The following is a 25,516-nucleotide window of genomic DNA, read 5'->3' as shown; positions in this document are numbered from 1 at the left end:
TAAATTCATAGGAACAAATAAAAAAATCGAAACTTAACCTTCAAGAAAATAAGAAAAAGATAAAAATATAGGGTCATATTGGGAAATTATGATAGAAAACAAATAAAGAAACAAGCAAAACCAGGTAAGAAAAATATCATGGAGCATTCGTTTTTTTTTGGGGGGGGTGAGATTTTGAGAGATCATGTTTTTAGATGAGAAAATATTGTTTTTGGGAAGTTAGAGATATTGCACTAGAACTGGGATGCCAATTTGTTAGTGGGCTGTCTGCTCCTTTTTTTTAAGTTCGAAAAGATAACATCAATTATCTAAGTTTAAAAATGATATTAAAATACCATGAGAGCAATATTTGTTCGATCAAAATCTTCGGAATCCTTCCGTCGAGGATTAAAAAAACGACTGATCTACATATTTATGTTTGATTTTTTAGGGGCCCCGCCACTTAATACTTACAAGGAGGGCCTTGGGCCGTGGTTTAGTACGAGGGATCAAACATTTTTTTTATAGAAAAATCAATATCTTAGTGGAACGTAATTATAATTAAATTTTATAATTGGTCGACTAAGAAAATTAAACCTTGCCACCATCGAATTTTTCAAATCCTTCTAATGTACTAAAAAAAACAGGTAATTCCATCTCCAAGAATTGTAGGTCACCGAGATCTTTTATAATTTTTTAAGAGGATTTAGATATATATTTCCTATCAGCGGATTTACATGGACAAAGCATGATATACTATAAGCTTCTTCTAAAAAAAAACTTGGGGAGGTAAGCACTGTAAGAGACTGTGCACAGTGATACAAGTAAACTGACAGACCAACAACGATAGCAGAAAAATAGATCACTCAACCCAAGCACTGGAACAACCCGAACAAACTATAAAAACGATTTACTATTAATTATTCAAACAATCCAACAATGTAAATTTTACAAAATCAAGAAACTGAAATTTCAGAAAGATAAAGTATACATTGGAATGTCGAAAGACAGATGCTAATTAAGCTAAGCAAATCAAAATTTTCATAAGCTATTGTGCCGCATGCTCTGCTGAACTCTTCCGCTTGCTTCTCTAAAGAATTCAACATATACGATAAATCCCCAATCACATGAATTTACTCGAACTGAAAAGCAATAAGCTAGAAATGCAACAAGCCCCACACATATTCATGCATCTATGTAGGGCAGGAAGAAAAAAATAGGAGAGTAAAATTGGGCATGACAAGTAAATGACAGCTAAAAGTAAATGTTGATCTCCTTCTCGCTCATTTCATAAACATGGTCTTGAGCCTCCGTTAAAGCAACCTGTGTTGATTCAGATAATATGTGACAACAAATTCTAAAGATTCACAAGACCAAAGAAACGAAATAAAGATAACCTGTCCATATTTGGTAAGGAAATTGCTGGCAAGGTTCAATGATGTAACAGCAATATATTCATTTGCCTTGAGTGCTTGTGCGAGAGCAAATGCTCCATTGTCCTGTTTCCAGATGCAGATTATTTTCAGATTCTAGAAATGATAGTAATGTGAGCAAGTCTGCAATTTTAAAAGCATAGCAACGAGCTAACATACTCTTATCTCATTGAAAGCTAAATCAAGTGATGTCAAAGCTTCATTAACAATCTTAAGGCTGCGAGCCAAGCATATTGCACCCTATGGACAGGAAAATGAAGAAAAATCCAAAAGATAAGAACACAAAATGTGTAAAGAAAACATTTAATTATGCGCGTACTAAGCATTGATCAGTACATCATCTCCAAGTCCATTTGCCCGTAGGTCCAAAGTAGATAGTGTGGTATTGTACTTCAAACAATCGGCAATATACTCAGCACCCTTTGGTCCTATCTGCAAAAAAATCCAGCGAGTAATGTTGGAGAAAATACTTGAATAAAATGACAGCTTTAAAAGCACATGTTACCTGACACCAACCGAGCTTTAGTGTCCCTATCTTCGAATAGAATTTGAGAAATTCACATAAAGCCTTTGCGCCATCGGGTCCTATAGGGTTGTAGCCTAATTCCAACTGAGAAACTAATAGCATTAGACGCAGCCATTAAACATGAGGAGGCTATTGCTCATCAAAAAAACATAAGGAGGCCATTTACAAAAATATCCACAGGACAAATGACTCACTGTTGTGATGATTGAATTATCTTTCAGAACACTAGCTATTGCACTCACACCAGTTGCATGAATGTTGTTACCACCCTGAAAATGTGAAAACTTTGAGAGAAAGAAACAAGTAGGCACCTAATTAAAGAAGATAAATTAAATTCCCAAATCTTCTTTTACATTGACAGACAAAGTCAAAAAAAAGAAAGCACGGGTATGGAAATAATATAAAAGTAAACTAAGTAATCCCATCCAATCACCTCCCCCACACCCCATCTGTGAAACTATACGAAGAGAGTCATGCTGCACCCACATGCCAATGTAGGTTGATAACACACCAGTGCCATGTGCCCCACAACCAAGCATGACGCATGGATCCATCCACCAAGAAAACCAAGTGGGACCCAAACAACATTTTGGCGAACGTGCTATACATTCCAGTAGGTGTTAGTCACCTACAAGGACATGTGGCATTGCCCTAACTTAAATTCTTTTCATAACTATTTTTCTTCCAGGATAATATTTGATTTCAGTTTGTTCGTTGCATACGCAAATACCTAGAATAATCAGCATTATGAGAATGAAACATGCAATTGGTTTTTTTTTATATATCAACATAAAACCATGCTCATTTTTTCAGAAGGCTAGATGTCTCAAGTTCTGCTTCAGAACCATATAGTACACAAGTATTATACCCATTTGTTCCAATTTACCATAAGACATGAATCAATGAACTGGATAACAACTGCCTATTTTCGGACAACAATTAAGTCATGTAACTACTCTTGTCACCGGTGTCAAGCTTGTCCATATCTCACCAAAATTCATACTGAGGCAGAGTGCTTAGCTTGTAGGAAATGCCCTTAGCATGAACACATATCATGAGTCATTTCATAATCAGACTTTTATTTTTGATTTTTAAGAGAACTAATAATACTTTTAGAAATAGACATAGAAGGCACCATACTTTCCTCTGTTTCAAACTATACTAACACGAAACATGAAGCTCCATGAAGCCACATTGGCACCCACAAGATCAAGGATAAAAAATAAAGCACAAAGAATATGTACATAAACGGTTCTATTGCTTAAATATACTGGTGCTATTTTTCAACATGAGAGTTCTTTGATTTCTGTGTCTCATACCGGTCCTCAAAAATATAAACTTGTCAAGTATTTAAGTTCTATCGGATTAATATGTGGTAAATAAAAATAGTTTCATAAAAGAGTATCTTAAATATTTGAAGAAATTAACAAACCATGATATAAATCTGAACACCATCTGACATGAGTATGATTTGGTTAAATTACAGCAAAATGCAGAGAAGCACAATAATGGTTGTGGTGGCTTACACCAAGTACATACTAAGGTAGAAATGAAAAGAAAGGATAACATATTGGTACATTTAGATGGATCAAAAGCTGATATAGGAATATGTGGTACTAAGATAAACCAACCCATTCTAGGAAGACATGGAAAGTTTATGAGAAACCGAGGAACAAGACTGATTGGAGGGTTGTTTCCAATCTCACCAAATCAATGGTCATTATTGTTCGGTTCAGCTTCAAGGCATCTGCAATTCTTTCAGCTCCCTGTTGAAGATATATGTTACGTATCACAAAGTAACAAACAGAAATTTGAAATATCCAACATATATTTCAAATAAGCACAAAACTCAATATAGCATGCCATGACTTTAAAGCTTGACTTTTCATACAGTTTTTCTCCAGAAAAAAAAAAAGAGGAAAAAATGGTACAGTTTGTTACTGGTACTCCTATTTTAGTACATTAAGTACTAGATACACAGGAGCAATTCTAGCACATTAGTAACATAACTATGCCCCATGCCTAAATGCACACTAGGTGATCCAAATCAAAGATCGACATCCTTAATCAAGTTCTAAAAAATCTTCAAACACATGTGGGCCAAAATCCTGGTGGCTTCAAGTTTCCCAACCACAGAACAAAACAAATGATATATCATGTCAGTAGAAAAACCATACATCTTATGACTACTTGATGTCTAGGTAACAAGTCTCTGTAATGATTCAAAATATGGTTTCAGGCATTTTGATGATATAGATTGTGATGACAATGTGAGACTAAATCATTTTAAGTTGGTTCCTACCAGTGAAAGGACTAAAAATCCAACATTTTTTATTGACGCATGCTGATAGAGGCATTTGGAATAGACTGAAAATGCAATGCTCAAATTCTGAAAAACTACCCATATAAACATTGAAGCAGTTATCTTTCACTGGTAGGAACCAACCAACTTCTAAAATGAACCGCTCATATATAATTGATGTCCAATCCTTCAACTGTATATAATCAGTGCTTTATAACAGGCAACAAAGTGTTATTAAAATGACAAATGTAACAGTACCTCGTCTCCTATGTCATTCATATAAAGGTTTAACCATCGCAAGGATTTGGTTTTCTTGACATACTCAGCAACATGGAAAGCACCTTTGGAAATGTCATTGTTGCCTAAATCTAGAAGTGTTATTTTTCCTGAAAAACAAAGAAGGTCAGGAGAGGCCTCGAGATTATGAGGTTCAAAAGATCAATTACATAATCTTGACACAGAAGAACAGTAAAAGGCAGACCTTTATGGGCAGATAAACCTAACATCAATGTACGTGTGCCCTCATTCCCAATGTTATTCCCGTGCAAATGAAGTTCCTGGTAGCAAAAACACTTTTCAGCCATGACAAATGTTCTGCAATGTAAGTCTTCAATTAAACAAAAGAGCGGTATCGCATTTCCTTATCAAACCAAAAGAAACAATAAGCTTAAAGTAATCATTGCAGAAATGGGCAATTTCATTGATCAAACAGACTGTTTCTGGATATGCTCCTATAGCTGATTAATAAGATTGCAGATCTTTTCCTTAATAAAGTGAAGATAAACAAGAAAAAAAATCTAAGTAAAAGAAAGAGAATATTTTACAAAGAACAGAAACCCTATAATGATCCTCGTCAACTTTCTTGGCAAGCATTCACAACCTCTTATATCATGCAATGAACCCATAATTTTTTTAAAAAATACCACAAAATTATCATATAATAAAAATCCCTATTGGAGCAGCATCTGCATTCTTTTAATTGAAAATGATCCCTCTCTTGTGCTAGCAAACATGTAGGTGTGTTGTCATCTGTTGGTATTTAAACAAGTGTAGCTTGAAAGACTTGTCTCATCTGTTACAAGATTAGCTTTTTTGAATCCTAGAAACCTTTCCTTTGCTATCAAAATGGCTACCTAATATCTTCTCTTTTTTCTGGGACAGAATATTCAAGAGGTATAAATTTTTGAAAGAAAACCCTAAGCCTTCCAATCTACATCATATTTCGACCGACAATACTTCTCATCTTTTAGAAGATGACATCAAAAAATTAATCAAGCTAGTGCTAATGGCATTTCTTTTTAGTTTACTTTCATTTCATGCTGTTACACCAACTGCAGCTAGTGATGGCTAAAAATTAGGCCTTCAGCTTGGTAAACAAACATATATCCAACTTCCTTGTAGATCCCTAATAATCCAATGTGTACGAAACTGCTATTTCTCTTCTTGATCCTGCTCTAAAGTTCATGTCACTTTTGTTTGTGAGTCTACCTCTAGAACCAAGAGAATTTCAAAGCCATATGCGATATTCATACCATAATTAATCATTGGATTTGTACCTGGCTTGATGAGATAGGAATACATTTGAATGCAAAAATTGGATTGGTGGTAGAAAATTATGAGAAACAACTGAGAGAGTTTCAAAGCCACATGTGATATTCATACCATAATTAGTGAGGGATCTTTTACCTAAATTAATGAGATATAGCAATGGGTTTGAATGCAAAAATTGGATTGGTGTTAGAAAATTATGTGAAACAATGATCTGAAGAATTGAAACAGAATATGCAAAATACAGTTTCATGGAATTAGAAATGGAAGTGAAGCACCAGCCATATCTTAAAGCCAAAAATAACCCAAATGACCATGTCCATTATATTTGGATCTATTATGTTGAAGAATGAAGTAATTGAGAAAGGCATGCAACAGAATCAGAATATGATCAATGTAGCAGAAAGCTTCCTCTACATTATTATGTGAGCATTCCATGCACTTGAGACTTAGAATCAGAATTTTTTACAAACCACAATTCCACAGATACTTAATGGATAACACTAGAAGATATTAAAAGGGCTTAAGCACATCCAATAATCGTGGTAGATTTGAGAGTAGGAATATGAATGTGTAACGAAACAAGGCTGGAAATATGAGGCACACAATATGAGAATGCAATGATCGAAAATTGATTAACATCGTATCAACTAGTGTAGTGAAATCTATAAAGGCCCTGTAAAGATTATCAGAATTCAGTCGACATTTTAAGAGGGAGAAGAACAAAAATAACATGGATGATACTTATGTAGAATAAGGAGGAAATATTTGCAGTGACTTGAAGAAAATTTGACATTAAGATTTTGAAATCATGGGATCTCAAACTTCAGTCTTATCAGATGAGATATACTTTTTCCTGGTCATCTAGCTAAGACCATTCCATCACTACACATTACCTCGTAGACAGTATATTTGATCAATAATTTGACCTACACTTAAAAAAAGAAAATTATAATTTTTTTTTTGAACGACCTTCAGATTTCATACAATATCATCACCCACATCTTTCAATTCTTCCTTTGGATAAAATATAGGAATAATTTAGATACGGTCTCACAGATAAAGAACTAACAATTCTGCCTAGTTGGGTTTATAAACCTGCACCTACACAAGAGTCTAACTTATCATTTATTCATTTTCAATTGTTGCATCAATACCGGAGTACTAAGCCATATTTCATTTCAACAATTGTTTTGAGTTTTCAGCAAAGGCTCCTAGGGTCATCCTTGCTTAGTAATTTAAATAAGCCCCTGAGCAAACTTCTAAATCCACCATTGAATTTCAGTCATAACTGAATTCCCATCGACCTTGTAGAAGATCGCACATGCCCATAGCCAGCAATCCTTATACTGCATATACAGGGTCAATTCATTGAATCACTTGCATGTGATTCCCATCTAACATCATCGTCATCATCTCTCTCCACAGTCTCTTTATCTCTCTCACAAATTCCATGCAACCGCATCATCCCCACTCTTTACAATGGCCTTGTTGGATCTTTCTTGCATTTTTCTTCCACAAGCTGATTCTCTAACCTTTATCCCAAAAAAAATATTAACATAATCCTTGAAGCAGCAATCATCAACCTAACACTATCTCTAGATCTGGGCTTGAAGCCAGAATTTGATCTTGGGGAGAGCACCTATTATGTGCATCCATGAACCATCACATACTTAAAGAACATTATTTCATTATACTTCATAAAATACTTGATTATAAATATTTAGAGGCAATCACCACAATTAATACCAGTAAATTAGAATATAAAAAGTGTTATTACAAGAAAATAAAGAATAATATTTGGAAGGCTTGGTTCTAAGGACTAAAGGAAACATTATACATGGTGCTATGTGAAAGAGAGGATGGTGAAGTGGAAATTTGAACAAGAGTATGTTTTGAAGCAAGATATGCATCTTCAGGGAAATATGTCCAAGAGAAAAGCTCTAAAATACAAAATAGTTCTTCACTCAAGGTTCCTCACAAATTCCATGCAACCGCATCATCCCCACTCTTTACAATGGCCTTGTTGGATCTTTCTTGCATTTTTCTTCCACAAGCTGATTCTCTAACCTTTATCCCAAAAAAAATATTAACATAATCCTTGAAGCAGCAATCATCAACCTAACACTATCTCTAGATCTGGGCTTGAAGCCAGAATTTGATCTTGGGGAGAGCACCTATTATGTGCATCCATGAACCATCACATACTTAAAGAACATTATTTCATTATACTTCATAAAATACTTGATTATAAATATTTAGAGGCAATCACCACAATTAATACCAGTAAATTAGAATATAAAAAGTGTTATTACAAGAAATAAAGAATAATATTTGGAAGGCTTGGTTCTAAGGACTAAAGGAAACATTATACATGGTGCTATGTGAAAGAGAGGATGGTGAAGTGGAAATTTGAACAAGAGTATGTTTTGAAGCAAGATATGCATCTTCAGGGAAATATGTCCAAGAGAAAAGCTCTAAAATACAAAATAGTTCTTCACTCAAGGTTCCTCACAAATTCCATGCAACCGCATCATCCCCACTCTTTACAATGGCCTTGTTGGATCTTTCTTGCATTTTTCTTCCACAAGCTGATTCTCTAACCTTTATCCCAAAAAAAATATTAACATAATCCTTGAAGCAGCAATCATCAACCTAACACTATCTCTAGATCTGGGCTTGAAGCCAGAATTTGATCTTGGGGAGAGCACCTATTATGTGCATCCATGAACCATCACATACTTAAAGAACATTATTTCATTATACTTCATAAAATACTTGATTATAAATATTTAGAGGCAATCACCACAATTAATACCAGTAAATTAGAATATAAAAAGTGTTATTACAAGACAATAAAGAATAATATTTGGAAGGCTTGGTTCTAAGGACTAAAGGAAACATTATACATGGTGCTATGTGAAAGAGAGGATGGTGAAGTGGAAATTTGAACAAGAGTATGTTTTGAAGCAAGATATGCATCTTGAGGGAAATATGTCCAAGAGAAAAGCTCTAAAATACAAAATAGTTCTTCACTCAAGGTTCCTCACAAATTCCATGCAACCGCATCATCCCCACTCTTTACAATGGCCTTGTTGGATCTTTCTTGCATTTTTCTTCCACAAGCTGATTCTCTAACCTTTATCCCAAAAAAAATATTAACATAATCCTTGAAGCAGCAATCATCAACCTAACACTATCTCTAGATCTGGGCTTGAAGCCAGAATTTGATCTTGGGGAGAGCACCTATTATGTGCATCCATGAACCATCACATACTTAAAGAACATTATTTCATTATACTTCATAAAATACTTGATTATAAATATTTAGAGGCAATCACCACAATTAATACCAGTAAATTAGAATATAAAAAGTGTTATTACAAGAAAATAAAGAATAATATTTGGAAGGCTTGGTTCTAAGGACTAAAGGAAACATTATACATGGTGCTATGTGAAAGAGAGGATGGTGAAGTGGAAATTTGAACAAGAGTATGTTTTGAAGCAAGATATGCATCTTCAGGGAAATATGTCCAAGAGAAAAGCTCTAAAATACAAAATAGTTCTTCACTCAGAAAATTTTGCTTGGTCACCGTACATGAAGTGGATAGCTTGTTTCTGCAGCATTCGCTGAAATTAGATGAGTATAGCCATAACAATAACCACCAAGTCTTGACCATGTTACATAGGATCTGTTTTATGAATTATACTGAACATTTATATCAATATATTGTCCAAGTCATTCACTTGCCTCCTCTAAAATGGACTTGCTTTTTGCAGAACTATGTATCAATAGACATCATAGAATACAAAAGCATTTCAAGAGATTATATTAGATCTTTGCAGTTCCATTTAGAAGTTAAAATGAGATTTTCAATAATTTAAAGAAAAGGAAGATGTAAAAAGTTTGGGACAATATTATACCCTTAAAGACTTGTTTGCCTTCAATTCCTTTAGCTAGACTTGCTGCGCCAAGTGGACCACCATAGTTGCCACTAGTTTTGAGTCATATGCAAGCATTAGCAAATGAACATAGTGATTATATATCATAAAAATTGCTACCACAAAAAAACTACCATAAACATATCAATTCTGATTGACAATGATGCTGATATGCAAGAAAGCAGGTGCTGGATAGAGAGCAGTAAGAAATATGTGTAAAACATCACTAACTTGAGATGTATTGACCGAATTGCATTATTTTCGAGGAGAGCTCCAGCAAGACTTGCAAACCCCTACTCCAGTTTGACAAATAAAAGAGAATCTAAGAACAAAACATGCATTGACAGCTACTCTCAGTCGCAATAGCAATCTTAAAAGAATGATTGACAACAACGCCTTACAGTGTAGTCAATCATATTGTTGTTAAGTTCTAAAACACGCAAGGCTGAGTTCTTTTTCAGCATCTCTGCAATAGCCTTCACTCCCTACATAGAAAATCAATCAATCATATAAACATTTCACAATTGATTAGCCATTATTCTACCAACAAATAGCATGAACCAAGATTAGGGCAGCAAGTGGATCGGATTGACCCATTTTTTGATCTGGAACCAATCCGAAATTAATCTGGTCCAACCCCTACCAAAGTTTTTTGGAGTAGGCATAAATTCAGTAACATGACTCGTGTCAAATATGAATTGGATTTGGATCATTATATTTCCAATCCGGACCCGAACCGATCCCAAAGCTAGGAAGATATATACCAAGGTATGTCATACCGGCCCGAAACTGAAAGGTACGGGGCGTACCATACCGTACTGGTTCGGTAACAATATCCAGTACAGGTGGCATATCGATACTTGGTACACCAATAAAATTCCATACCGTACCATACCGACACTATACTAGTTTGGCACCGGTACGGGGTCTGCTACTGAGACGGCGAACCTTGATATATACTTTAAATTCTTCCTTAAATATAAGAAATTTAGTTTCTTTTAGTCAATTATATGTGTTCTCGATTATAATTGTATGTGGTTATCAATCAAATCTCCTATGGAATATGTTTTTGATGATGCTTATATGTTGTGTACTATTATTTTATTGTATAATAAATCCATATAAATATGTCTATTATAGTTTGTGTTAGGATTTTGTTGACCTGATTTGATCTGAAAAATCTGATGATTGGTAAAATTGATATTATATACCCAATCCAAACCAGCTCAAATAGAATTGGATTAGGGTTTTTTTTTGGTCCAAGAATTAGATCAGGTTGGGGTTCAAATTTTTGACCCAATTCAAATAGGGATTGGATTTGGATTGCACACATCCCCGATCCATCCTGACTAGCTTGCAGCCCTAATCGAGATGAATGACTATAAAAACTTGAACCGAAAGTAACCTTATCTCCAAGACCAGTACTGTTCAGCTGGAGTTTTTGAATGCCTGCATTCCCCATCAAAATATCTGAAAGGCACTGCAAACATCATCCGATTAATGTCCATAAGTAAAATCATTACTCAGATGCCAAACAACCACCAAAATTTTCTGCAATTAACCTATTGATAAAGGTACAGTTCTCAAAACAAAAAACAACATGTAAGTTGGACAACATCATACAGCGTGCAACTATTATAAATAATAAGTAAAGCAAACAATGTCAGAAGAAAATGATACATACATAATTTGGTTCTGAGAAATATTGACAATTCTTATACAGTTCTTTGTAACTGGAAACTACATACAAGAAAAAAAAATGTAATGATAAGAGTTAAAAGATAAACTGCTGGAAGAGCTGTCAAAATACAGATTCTAAAGTCCCTCCTGATTGGTTAATGAATTGACAAATATTTGGTAATCTTTAAAGCATGAAAAAAAAGCAAACAATGCAACAGTGTTGAAATACCTCAACAGTTCTACAGTTTGTCTTTCAAATAATGATAGATTCAAATTCAAAGGCATCAAATCATTTAATTCAAAGGCATCAAATAATGATAGATTCAAATTCAAAGGCATCAAACAATGCAACAGTGTTGAAATACCTCAACAGTTCTACAGTTTGGAAGAAGGAGCAAATCATAGTCAAAAAGGAAAAGAAAATAAGATGAAGTAATTGAAGTAAATGTGACAGCCAAGATAGCCTGACAAGGATGTAAATTAAAAGCTCACATCCCAGATGCACAAGGAATAGATTAGTAGACTCAATAGTTTCCTCAGAACTCTTACTAAATAAATGCTACTGCATGGTAACTAATTTCCCTTATGATGTACTTGATAATAACTCAGCAGCTAATAGTATCTGAATTTTTTTCTCTATACTATCTAAGGTCGGGTGGCAATTGGGTCAGGTCGGACCAAATGTGGGTCAGGCTGGATAAAAGTTAGGTCAAAAATCTGTCAACCTGAACCTGACTTAATTATCAAACTTGTCAAAAATTCAGACCTGGACTTGACCATTTGATTAAACAGGTAATCCAATCCAACCTACAATTGGTTGAATCAAGTTAAAGAGGTTGAGTATGGCCACCCCTAAATTCCAAAGGAAGCCTAGGATGACACCAGAATAAGACATGTACTTGATTTTACTACAAGTCCCTTTCGACCTCTAGAAGCTTGTAACTCGTACAAATTCTTTAAAGCCAAGCATGATGCAGCTTTAACCAATTCTCTTGTACCAAGAGGCAGTTAGAATTGCCTTCAATTATAGATAGTACCACAGTTTCCTCAATGATTTGACAGATGCAAACTGCAATCCCTTCTACAAGCAATCTCAATGACAGTAACTCAAGTGGGTTCCACAAGAACCAATGCTTCCATGTGTCTCCAAAATTTGAATTCCTCCTGAATCCTGATTAATCTTCTATATCAATTGTTCTAGAGAAACTTCATTCTATAGGAGAGTAACAGTAAGTTTCTTTTAATTATTCCTTCAAATTTCCCTGTTGTTCTGTCCCATCTTTTTGAGTGCTTCATTAACACGGCATCTTAAAAATAGTTATCCAAAGATTACATGTAACAGTTGCAAAGGTTTTCAAAATTCATGCTACCTTGCTCATTAAAAACACTAGAGTTTCACATGTGCTATGCACATGCGACATAAGGAAGGAGTTTTTTTTTTTCTCCTTTACTTTTCATTTTTGGTCCAGCATGCTTCATGTGGAAGATGGTGTGAGAAAGGCCTTGAAGGTGAGGCTTTGGAGTCCGGCATGTGCTGAACTTCTAGCTTCCTTAGGCAACAGGTGCCACATTGGAAAAGCTCAAGAGTGCACCATGCACTGGACTTGGGGCTTTCCCATCATTTAAGTAGAAGATTGTTTAGACTGGTCATCAGATTGACATATTAAGTCATCCACAATTATATAAGGGCCGATCCACCATTATATGTACATTTATCTCTGATCCAGATTTCTCTTTTTTTTAATAATTATCACTAACAACTAGCAAGTGCATTGCAACCAACACCACACAATACAAGCCTGCAACAAATTTAAAGCCAGATTCATATTTCCTTACAGTTTTGGTATTGTTTCATTGATTAATTTGAGAAAGCTTAATTCAGATTTCATCATTAACATGCAGCTCTCAAACTTCTAGAGAGAGATCCCTCTAGAGACTGTGTAAAGAAATTGACAGGACCATGATCTTAGAGTTTAGTTGCCATATTAGCTGCCCAATCTGCAAATACTCAAACTAAGCATTGGGCATAGAGAGCACAGAGTTACAAAAACTAGTTGTGTTACCTAGACAAGTGATAAAGAGAATTTGGTAATCCATGTGACAGATTATAGCTTTCATGCAAGATTTTCACTCAAGGAAAAGCCCTGCGAAGGTTATTTCTGCTGATTGGGCTACTTGACGGATCGATTTCAGGGTATACCATCGGATATTATGCCTTTTCGAGAAAAAGTAACAACATGGAAAGCTAAAAAGCAAATTCTGGTAGCTAAATTCAGGGCTAAATCAGATTATTAGCTAAGGGTTCATATATTGTGTTAAAGTTCTGGTTAAATTCGCTCCTTGAAAAAAATGAAATATCAGTCTAGTAACCTTCAAATATCCAATATGATAAGTAGGCATCAACTGCATATTCCTGAGTGCTGAATTTTCACTTTTCCATGAGAGAACTGAACAAATTGATATAAATTGCTACTTTAGATGTGAAGAAATATCCAAAGAACAAATCACAATATTTGTTAGGTTCAAGAATCTGCATCAATATCGTACCAAAGCATCATGAAGAAAGCAATTAAATGAGTGTAGTGCCAAACATGGGAGACGCAATATCCATGCTTTAGCTTGCGTTGGAGTGTGTCAGATGTTGTGGCTGACTAACTAAAGGTCATGTATCTCGTGCTGTAGGTCCTTATTTTTGTTTCGTAATATGATTGGGGCTGTGTTTATCAGCCAACATGAATGGGACCGTCACGGTTAGAGTATTTTGGTTATTTGAAATTATGGTTTTCTAAATCATTGCAAATAAAAAGAAGGGGCAGGCAGCCAATTGTTCTGAACCATATCTTTGTACCATCATTTCTCTTTTTCCTTCTTTGCTTTCTTTTCTCCTCCTACCACACTTCTTCTGTAATTCAAGCCCTTTACATCTACCCTTGTTTTGCCAATAATCTGTTGCTAATTTCCCATCAAGAGACTGCACATAAATCTATTGGTGCTGCTTGATAAAACACAAATTAACTTTACTATTAAACCATAGCATTCATGTTAAACTCAAGAATTAAAAAGCTGTGTACATTTGTTGTTATATTGAGTTACATTTTAAAATTTGATTTAATTTAACATGATTCTAAACCAGAGAGAAACATAAAAGAGTACAATGTCAAAAGGTGACGAAAAGTGAGAACTGTTTGGACAAGCCCATGCAATTTACCAAGATACTGTATATTCCAAAATGCAGATAAATAATGGTAGACACTAATATTTGAGGCAGAAATGACCTTAGCTCCGTCATCACCAATGGCATTTCCAGAAAGGTTCAAAGTTTTTAATACAGTATTTGCTTGGAGAATACCATCAAAAGCTTTTAATCCAGCTGCTGTTATCCCATTGCCGGAGAAGTTCACTTCCTCTGCACTCTGAAATTAGGTAGCATGATACATACAAATTATTACTTTTGCAAACAAGCCATTTAACAGTGTTTCCATGTCAGTATCAAATCCTTCCCTAACCGTAGCCAAACAAAATTTAAGACGACAAGCAAGAAATAGAAGCTCCAACCTGATTGTAACCTAGGCTTTCAGAGAGAAAGAATAGTCCCTCATCCCCAATGTTACGACCTATCAAAAGCATCAACTTGGTAATCTTTTTGTAAAAGAGAAAATGGATAATTTCTTTCCATGGACAAGAAGAAATAAAATGTCCAAGGATTACAGAGAAATTAGGTCCAACATTACTATATTAACCAATGTATCATGCAAAATAACTAAAAAATCATTACAAACTGGTCATGATATCAAATAGAAAATCAAACTACAAAATGGCATCACTTTGACTAAAAATGTAAGAAAGTACTGCATAATACAATTAATAATTCATGATATAAGTAGCATAAAGTCTAAGCAACTCACCTGACATGTCGACACGTCTAAATGATCTAAGTTCTTTGGCAAATTCATTGAGCTTCTGTCTTGATTCTCTTTCAATTTTGAAACTAATACCTGATGCCAAATTAGTACCTGGTGCAAATGACCACTTCATTCCAGGTAAGGAGGATCTATTCTCCCCAGAAGTTGAATGCTTTGGTTTTGGCACAAGCACTATTTCAACCACCTTCCACAAGACTGTCAACTGAATCAGAAAATTAGTGGCGAGTCCACAATATTACAGAAATATACAGTACATATATATACCAATTAATATGAAGAATTATATATAAATACATACAGTTTAATATGAACTTTAAGCGATCATCATTTAAGGGAAGATGAATATTCTAGTATCAAATAAAAATTAATTGACAAGCCTTCTCCCATCTCTACAAGATTGGCTTTGTGAATTTAGGCATAATGCTAAAATTAAGAATGATTTACAACTGATACTCAATCCAACAACAATCCTTTATGATGAGGCGACAAATTCCTAGAAAGGCAACTCTAGGAAAGCAAGCAACCTGCCTTGGAACCCTAAAACACTAGTTGGTAAGTCAAGGATGTTCTAGAATACTACAGCCTAAGAAGCATGGGTACTTCAAATCATATGTTGTGTCCACAGTGTATTTATATCGGATACCGATACTTGTTGGATACTTCTCATATATGTATCTAATACTTGTGTTAAGTATCTTATTATTCAAATTTTAAAAACACTCCAGATACTACCTAAATACACTTTAGATACTTCCCTGATACCTCCAAAAAAAGGGGCATGGTCGAATTTATAACTTATTATATTGGTTTTAAAATATTAAGTATGAATCATGATCCATGGAATAATGAATAAATAATGAGCTTGTAAAAGTTAGCACTACCTTATAGAGTATCGACTATGTTATTTTGATAGGCATAGCCTACTATGCTTTATGGATTCTTTTTTATATACATTACACATATATTTGTGTATGCATACATACATACATACATACATACATATATATATAAATATACATACATATATAGAGAATAGATATATATATATATATATACATACATACATATATAAATGTGTATACATATATACATATATGTATATACAAGCATATGCATATATGTACATATATACACACAATGTTTTAAATCATGGCAGGACTGAGGGCATCCCAACCTTCTCGTCCCATTCCTATGAGAAAATGACTGGGTTAGGGGTGAGACTCCGAAAGTCATCCATATAGAGAAAGAAGAAGAAATGGGAAAGAAATAAAGGCGGGAAAGAATAAGAAAAAAGAAAAAATGAAAAAAATGAAAGAAGAAGAAAAATGAAAGAAAGAAGAGAAGGAAGGAAAGAAGGAAGAAAAGAAAGAAAGAAGAAAAAGAAAAGAAATAAAGGAGGGAAGGAATGAAAAAAAAGAAAGAAAGAAAGGAAGGAAAGCAAAAAAAAAAAAAAAAAGCAATATATGAAGAAAGAAAGAAATAAAAGAAAGAAGATAGAGGGATGGAGGATTTCTATTAGGATGCTTGACCAGGACGGGGTGGGATAACAGCGCATCTTTCTCCATGGAAAAACAGGACACTACTATCCCACAGAATTTAAAACCTTGCATATACATACATACATATCTTCCTTGATGTATTTGTAGCCCTCTTATCGTATTTGCATTTGTATTCCATATCCATGTTCAGGCTCCATAGACTCCAGCAACTATAAAGAGAATAGTTACTCCGCTAACAATAATAACTCGTTTTGGTGAAAGAGGCTGAGAAGATAAGAAAATATTAGGAGTGATATGGTGCATAAGTAGATTTACAAGAAAGAATCAGTAATAAATCAATAAGACTAGAATATTAGCATTGCCAACTACCACACTGTTATGTTAAAAACACTAGGAATCGCAACATAAACGAATCAAGCAAAGAAACTCCATTGCAAGATTATTTTGGTTTGCAAACATACTTAAACCTACTTAAGATAACAGCACAAAGAAAACATAACACAAATTTCTGAGGAGAGAGAACTGATGCTATTGGAGATGATACTCATAGTTTTACAGTATTTAAGCAAACACAATTGGTTGGTTTTCCTAGAAAAAAAACACAATTGGTTCAAACCATCACCAACAACTTTGGAGTCTTTACGTGTGCGGTCTCCCCACTTTCAGCAAGATGAGTAGGAGGAATACAGGAAAGAAAAGGTGACTACATACCGAAGGTAACAGCAATAAATGCTCCAGCCGGCGCAACGAATGAGGCGATCTCCTTGATCGGCACTGAAGGCAAGGTCCTCACGGCCTGAGACTGCCGGTAGACTCTCCGCCCTCCATCTCCACTTCGGCTCGGCCCGCCGTCGAGCACCTCCGAGGCGGCAATCGGAACGAGACCTCCTAGCTTTGGTAGGAAACGATTTGGGAAAGGGAAAGTAGCGAGGCTTCAGGGCCAGGTGGTTATGACTTGAGCGAAAGCAAGAGGCCGGTGCGAAGGCTCCAGCGCGAAGACCCGGTTTGAAGGAATGGGAGACGAGAGCGGAGGGTTCCACTGGAGAGACGACGTTATTTTGAACGGCGACGACAAATAGCAGGGGAATACAGGAGGCTTTTTTTTGTCTTTGGGGTCTACTCTTAATCGTCGGAGGAAACAAAATAGAAGCGCAGCGACTCGGGATATGTAGGAGCACGGCGTAGCCGGAGAGAGAGAGAAAGGTGGCGGCCGACATACATGGTAGTAAAGCCGGATATAAGATATAAAAAGGGCCCACGACAAAGTCATTGGGACCCTTCTCTTTTTTTTTTAATTATTATTATTTTTAAGATTTGCATTGAAAAATTTTAGCTTCTATAAGACCTGAATCAGCTGTATATTTGGTTATGCGCAGGGGGCGCCTTTCTCCATACTAATCAACGGGACATCTTGCCATTCTTCACTCTACCATCGAGCTTCGTCAAGGTTGCTTTTGCCCTTACCTGTTTGTTATCTGCGCTAATGAGTTATCTCGCATCTTACGGGCTACATGTCGGGAGCGGCAGATAGACGCCTATGTGCTAGCCTCCGGTGCCCGACTAATTTTCTATCTTTTATTTGCAGACGACTATCTCCTTCTAGTCATGATGAGAGATGCATTGGCCCTCAGCGGTGTCTTAGAGGACTACTGCGAGGCATCAGATCAAAGAGTGAATATTCACAAGTCTACCATCTACTTCAGTCCGAAGACGGGGTTGCGGGTGAAGTAGCCTATCAAGAGGCTCTTTGGCATGAGGGAGCAAGAGGGGTCGTGGAGTTACCTGGGCATCCCCATTATGGGGATGAGACTACGGGTGTCGGAGTATCTCAGCATGGTGCAGCACATCCAGAAGTGGTTGGAGGGCTAGAGAGCGGCCTCGTTATCCATGATGGGTAGGTTGTCGCTGGCGAGATCGGTCCTGAGCTCCATGTCCGTCTATCTCATGTCCAACATAGTCATTCCAAAGACCGTGCTGATGAAGATTGAGCGTCTTCTACAGAGCTTCCTATAGGGCTCATATAGTGGTGGACATAGGGTGCACTTATTGGCATGGAAGTTGATTTGCCAGCCGACTCATGAGAGAGGGCTGGATGTCCAATCTCTTCTTCTGAGGAGAGAGTCGCTGATTGCTCGACATGCAGCAAGACTGGTTCTTGAGCCACAATGCTTTTGGAGTCAGATGATAACTGTCCGCTGTAGATCGATTACTGCGGGCGGGGTAGCTAAGAGTGGCCAGAGGTGCTCCTTTCTCTAGTAGGAGATTTGCACATATGTGCTCATTGCCTTGGCTAATATCAGATGACTGATTGGTGATGGGCGCAGTGTAGATGTTATGGAAGACTCTTGGGTAGATACTCTTCCGATGAGGCTCTGGCCGACCATGGTCAACATTGAGGCCATGGAGGGTCTATGGGTTTGTGATCTTCTCCACCCTAACGGGGCAGGGTGGAATACCGGCCGAATCAACCATCTGTTTGGTGAGCACCTTATGGAAAGACTCCAATCGCTAGCGGTTCCGAGGAGTGCTAGTCCGGATGTGAAGGTTTGGTGTACGTCCTGCAGCCCCAGGGTCAAAGTGAGAGACTTCTATGGCCTTTTTCAATGTGAGTAGCACTCGAGGCAGGAATGTGCTTAGATTTGGAGATTCAGTCTTTACCTGAGGGTTGCTGTGTTCCTTTAGAAAGTGGTTTGGGGCTGGCTACTGACGAGATCTGTGTTGAGCGGGTGTGGACTGGGCATCCAACCGCAATGCCCTAGGTACCAGGTGGAGAGACCATGGACCACATTTTGTTTTAGTACAATCATGCTAGGAGAGTTTGGAGGCTCGTCAATATCCCGCTGGATGCTCGGTGCCAGTCAGGTCTCTTCACCTAGACGCTCGGACGGTGGGCCGCCGCTCCTCAGACCTAGTATGTGGCCATTGGGGTTACGTACATTGTTTACAATCTTTGGCTAGCCAGGAACACTTGGATCTTTGGAAAGAGCAACCCTACACTTAGGTTCATCATGGAGCGGGCCCATGTACAGGCTGCGGAGATTACCCATGCAGGTCCATTAGACAAGCCTTTGACAGCTCGGAATATCTAGGGCTCTACATCTACTTCATAGCGTCACAGATTGTGTTTTTCATCTGTGAGCCCCTATCTCTGAGTTTTTTTAAGGTCAACTTTGATGGATGCGTGCTGGATAGTGGCGAGAGGGATGGTGTGGACTTCATGATCAAAGGCTCAGACTCTAGGGTGGTTGTAGCTGGTGGGTGCCACATCTTTGATATTTCTATTCGACGCATTTTGCGAGCCAGCGCAATCTTGCTCGAGGGTGACTTAGTTATGGTGGTCGGGTGGATCCAAGGGTGTACCAGTGGCATGGATGGCTGCCACCCATTGCTACGAAATATTTGGGCCATGGTAGGTAGAAATGTTGCCTTCCAGACCAAGCATGTCTACAAGGAGGCCAATGGAGCTGTAGATTGGGTTACCTCATATGTGGCCGACCATTTTAGGGGAGCTCTCTGAATGGGTGAGAGGGAGCTACCTAGAATGTTCTGAGATTTGTTATTTTTTTATTTTTTTTGGATGTATTTCTACTAAAAGTATGTGAGTCATCCGTTGTAACCCACAAAAAGTGGACGATCGTTTGCTGGTGGAGAACGTGTCAGGTCGGACTCAGGCCTAGTTTTAGGGTTCTGTATGGTCAGATCCGCTGCTATGGAGTTTGGTGCCAGTCCAATTGGCTTAACCCGGCAAACTTATCCAATGTATATAAACCTTTTGAGTTGGAATCCTCTTCCATTTGGAGTCGAAATCGAGAGTGTTATTTCGTCAATAAAAACCATCCAAATATTGTGCAACAGTGGTGATTGGGAAGGCCCAGCACGTTGTCCAATCCTGGACTGGAGAGGATCCGACCTCTAAACCTTTTCCATTTGGTTATGGATCATTTACATGCAACATTGGTGGTTGGACATCTACATTTTTTGCGATCTTTTGATTTGTGAACATGAATATATCCAGTTAAGTTTCATCCAATATTATGATGACTCCAATGTACCCGCATATTTATTCTTGATAGCACACATCATTCTTTTTTTCTGGTAACATATATTTTTTTTGGTAATCAATAGCACACATCATTGTTGTTGCCACCTTTAACCTACTTACAATGAGCAATTATACCAACTTTAAAGCATTGGATCTTATTAGGATGGACTTACATCTACATTTGTGCATGCTTTTGATATCTATTATTTTGGTATATGCTCAACCCCCACCTCCTCTCTTTACGTGCGCACATGCGCATGCATATGTAAAATACTCATTAATTCATTGATAAACTCTTTCTCCGGTTTTAAATTTATTCTCTAGATCCATCATCAAGCATTTAAAGTTGCCAAAACTTGTTTCTAGCCGGCGTAATTACTGCTGAAGAATCTCATTCAATCTAGAGTGATGGAGTAATTCTAGCAAGGGTAGGTAAGATCTTCTCAATCAGATATCTCATTTTTGCTTTTTTTTTTAAATGACAAAACAACCAAATTCAACTGCAAAACTCCAAATTGCAAAGAAGACTAACATAAGGGGGGAGTTTAATCCAAGTTCTAGTTTCATATGCCCCACAACATTGAACTCCTTCAAAAAGAATTATCGCAAGGACAATTGGTCTTCCCATTAGACAGAATAATCACTAGCTTGCCAAACCATGAAGCTACTTTATGCAATAATAATATATCTATGACTCTTTTAATTATTTATAGATATTTGACATATGTGATTCATAAAATCCAATCTCAATGTGGTCTATCATGCAATTTTTATATGAGCTAGCATATAGATATCATACATACTCCACAAGGAACTACTCCAATAGTTCTTTCAATTTAGACATCGAGCACACAAAGTGCATGAGAGGTGTATAGATGAGTCCGATCAATTACTTTGATTATTTTTATTATTTATATAATCTAATATATATTTTTAATTTTAAGTGGTGAATTTGGATTTGAGAATCAAATTGAGCTAATACATTTATATCCACAAAACAATGTAAGAAGTTGCTAAACCCTTGTAAGAATGTAAGAGCTTCAATTGGTTTTTCCAAAGGAGGAGGATACTTAATTAAAGATTTTATTAGTTATTTTTAAAAAATAAATTATATATTTTTTATTCATTTGATTATAGTAAGGTATATTTTTGAAAATATATTTTTTTTAAAAAATAATTATGATAATTTTAAAATAATTATACAAAATATTAATAGAAAAAGCCTTAAGGTACGATTCGGGAGCTGCGAACTGGAGACGCGTGGCGAAGATCGCGTCATAATAGTCGAGATTACCCAACCACTTAACATCTGTGTCAAACTGCAGTACAAGAAACCGTCCACGCCAACGACGGCAGTCGAACTCCAACGCCTCTCTTTAGGCCCCAGCCCACTTCTGGCGTGGCTGAGGCGAATTAGCGAGCTGCCCGTACGAGAGAAAGCAATGCGCGGAGGCGGGATCTGGGAAGGCGCAGCGGCGGCGGCCTCCCGCCCACGGCCTCATCAGCGTCGAGGCGGCTGGTGGGCGCAGCAGCGGCAGCAGGCGGTGAAGCGGCGGGAGCGGTGGCTGGTGGCGCTGGGAATCGCCCTCCACGCCGTCTACATGCTCAGCATCTTCGACATCTACTTCAAGACCCCAATAGTCCACGGCATGGACCCCGTCCCCCAGCGCATCTTTCCCCCCGCCAAGCGCCTCGTCCTCATCGTCGGTTCGTCCCCTTCTCCTCCCTTTCTTGATTCCTCTACTCGAATCGATTCCTTTTTTTTTTTTTTTGCCTCCGGTAATGTGGGTTTGGATCTGAAACTGGTTGCAGGCGACGGCCTGCGAGCGGACAAATTCTTCGAGCAAGAGTCCGAGGGGCAGTTCAGAGCGCCGTTCTTGAGGAGCGTGATAAAGGAGAGGGGGCGATGGGGGGTCTCGCATGCCCGTCCGCCTACAGAGTCGAGGCCCGGCCATGTTTCCATCATTGCGGGTTTCTATGAGGACCCTAGTGCAGTCACAAAAGGTGAGGCCTTCTTTTGATAGCCCGTGATGATTTACTCTTCGCTTCTTGAATTAATTTTGAGTAGGTTTTCGCTCTCAAAGGTTCACCCTTTCCTGATCCTTTCTTTCTTTCTTTCTTTCTTTCTGGTAGTTCTTGAAAGGAAATTACTGACCCCTCTTTCAGTGTTTCTTCAAATCACGAGATGTTTTCCCATTTTACGCGCTTTCAAATCGATGAATGTGTACTCTTAATTCTTTTGGAACTTAGACTTCGTCACTCATAATTTCTCTTACATATTTGTTAATTTGTATTAGTTTGTTACTTTGTCAAGATATTTAGTCCACCTTAGATGCTAAATATATGTCATGTCACTTGCAGGGTGGAAAGCTAATCCAGTTGAATTTGATTCCGTTTTCAACCGGAGTCGACACACAATTGCTTTCGGAAGTCCTGATATTGTTCCTATATTCTGCAGTAATTTACCTCACAGCACCTGGAGTTCATACCACCCTGATTTTCAAGACTTCGCAACAGGTTCGGTTCTCTAGCATACACTGAAAACAGATTGCTATTATAGATGTCTAGATTGAGATTTGGATTTGGTATATGTCATGTGCTAATTTCTCCATATGACAGTATACTTATATAGAAAACTTTCCCTTCGTTATTGGTTTCTAGTATGGGCACAGAATGCTCAGTATGCTTGGAAAACTGGCTCTCATATTTTGATTAGGGAGTTTGCTCCCTTCTTGCCTTCGATTTGTGACCTTCCACCCCAAAATAGTTCAAGATTCGAAACACCTTGTCTGTCCTAAATTTTCTTACAAGGCTAGTTGAGTTGCTATAAGCAAATTGAGGTAGATCCTCATAATTTATTTACTGAGCAATCATAGTTGACTGACTCATAAGAGTCATGAGGGAAACTCTTTTATGATGCTTCTGTACTGGTCCTTGTAAAGTACTTATTTTCAGCATTTTGTCTAGGCGAGAAGGTCTAGTAGATGCCGATAACTTTTAGGCTGATTGATCTCATGTTCTGTCATTTTGCCTTTAAGGATTATTTTTTTTCCTTTTCCTTTTTGTAGACAGGGAAGATTCGGTTATCGAAAGTTATTTGTGTCACCAACCAGAATTGGAAGAAGATTTATCATGCTATTATATTATGCCACAAGTTTGGTATACAATAAAAAAAAGCAGAGATTGGAGGAATGCTTAAGAAGATGTGCATCTTAAAATGGATAGCCAAAGTATAAGAAATAGGTTTCTTTTGTTGAAATTGTTTTATGAACTCGTGTAGCTATGTCTCTACGATGCACGGAATGTGTATTTTTCTTTGTTTGTGTGTTCTGTAGCATGCCAAGTAAGAGACGAAACTGGTATGTTGATTGACATGGTGCTACAGCTGTCTAGTGAAGTAGGTTATCTGCTGGTGCTGGAAGGTTTTAAAGTAAAAAGGTCAATATGAAGAAGAAAAGAGGAAGAAATAGGGAGGAAGAAAATAACAAGTAAAAACTCGGAGGAGAACAAGAGTATGAAAGAGTAGAAGGATAATGGGGAACAAGATGAACAAGAAGAATGGAAAAGAGAAATGAGAAAGATTAATTTAATCTGATCTATTCCGATATGGTATAATATGGACTACAGCACTAGGCTGCTCTTCTTGGAAAACTGTATGGTATAATATGTATTACAAATTTAATCTGATTTAAAACTTTGTTTGAAGCAACCCAATTTATCAACAATAACCTTGATGATGAATTGGTAGTACCCAGGTAGAATGACTCAAATATCCATTTATTTTAAGTATTGATTGGGTATAGGCTCATCCAACTTATTATTTATGAAGGTCGATATCAAATTTATAGCGATTATTGATTAGTTGTTCATGCACACCCTAAGTTCTGCCATGATGATGCAATATCTTGTACTTTATATCATTTTTTGTTGGCTCCAGGGTATGCCGTACCGGCCCGTACCGGCCGGTACGGGCCTGTACGAACCAGCCTAGGCTGAGACCAGTACCAGATCAACGTGGGATCCGGTACCGGAAGTTTTTATTGAAAAACTGGCCGGTATGACTGCCGTACCGGTATGGGACCGGTACGTACCAGTCCGGGCCGCCGCCGGTGCGCCGACCGGTACCGTTACGGCAGACCTTGGTTGGCTCTTTAGGTTGGTTTACGGAATCATTGTTATTTTGGCATTGATATGTATTCTAGGTTTTATTGGGTTGGATCCTTGTTTGCCACGATAATATGATCTTGTTAAAGGGTCTACGGTGATGTAATGATATATTGATGAGGAAAAAGCATGTTTTCACAATTAAGTGTTGAAATGTGGTGTATATTAGCATCTTGTGTAGATAATGTGATCAAGTTTTTAATGATTATTATTTTTTTCATGGGGGTAGGCATTCAAGATCTATATATAGCATTAAAATGGCTGTAGTAATAGAGCTGGTATCAGCACTATCAACCAGAGAAGGTTTTTTTCCCCTTTTTTACTGTCTTATGCATTGAAGGCCTCCCCTCCCACCTCCACATGATCTTGATAGTTGTCTTGTGAGTTTTCCTGATTCCTTGAACTATGTGCTTGGTTTAACATTTATTGCTTAAAGAACATCAACAAAGTACAGTTATTTCCCCAAAATTTAGAATAA

General features: G+C 37.2%; 1 protein-coding gene and 1 pseudogene across 8 annotated transcripts in view; one reads left to right on the top strand and one right to left on the bottom strand.

The window, feature by feature from the left end:
• Nucleotides 1–874: 874 nt before the first annotated feature.
• On the bottom strand, nt 875–18,331 carry LOC148714740 (uncharacterized; annotated as a pseudogene). The gene is made up of 18 exons (XR_015974801.1): nt 18,297–18,331; nt 17,544–17,764; nt 15,316–15,528; nt 14,966–15,024; nt 14,686–14,823; nt 11,136–11,210; nt 10,132–10,215; nt 9,962–10,023; nt 9,713–9,783; nt 4,722–4,797; nt 4,499–4,626; nt 3,645–3,704; nt 2,133–2,207; nt 1,918–2,022; nt 1,749–1,844; nt 1,572–1,652; nt 1,377–1,478; nt 875–1,302 (listed from the first exon to the last, which is right to left on the bottom strand). The product of XR_015974801.1 is annotated as an uncharacterized LOC148714740 (transcript).
• Nucleotides 18,332–22,187: 3,856 nt separating this feature from the next.
• The window catches only part of LOC148714739 (uncharacterized), a 39,318-nt gene continuing 35,989 nt past the window's right edge, over nt 22,188–25,516 (top strand). For 6 of the 7 annotated variants that reach the window (XR_015975350.1, XM_088716065.1, XM_088716062.1 and 3 more), the window contains exons 1-3: nt 22,188–22,581; nt 22,687–22,878; nt 23,236–23,391. Coding sequence is in view for 6 of the 7 variants with exons in the window: in XM_088716065.1 (XP_088572191.1) it covers nt 22,317–22,581; nt 22,687–22,878; nt 23,236–23,391 (613 nt within the window). In the remaining variant the exon portion in view is untranslated. The remainder of the gene's footprint in view (nt 22,582–22,686; nt 22,879–23,235; nt 23,392–25,516) is intronic. The other variant, XM_088716067.2, reaches the window with a different exon arrangement.

The sequence above is a fragment of the Phoenix dactylifera genome, chromosome 2, assembly GCF_051530095.1.
Source record: "Phoenix dactylifera cultivar Ajwa chromosome 2, Ajwa_hap1_PhDact_Kaust_v1.1, whole genome shotgun sequence".
NCBI lineage: Eukaryota > Viridiplantae > Streptophyta > Magnoliopsida > Arecales > Arecaceae > Phoenix > Phoenix dactylifera.
This window is presented reverse-complemented; position numbering and strand designations above follow the sequence as displayed.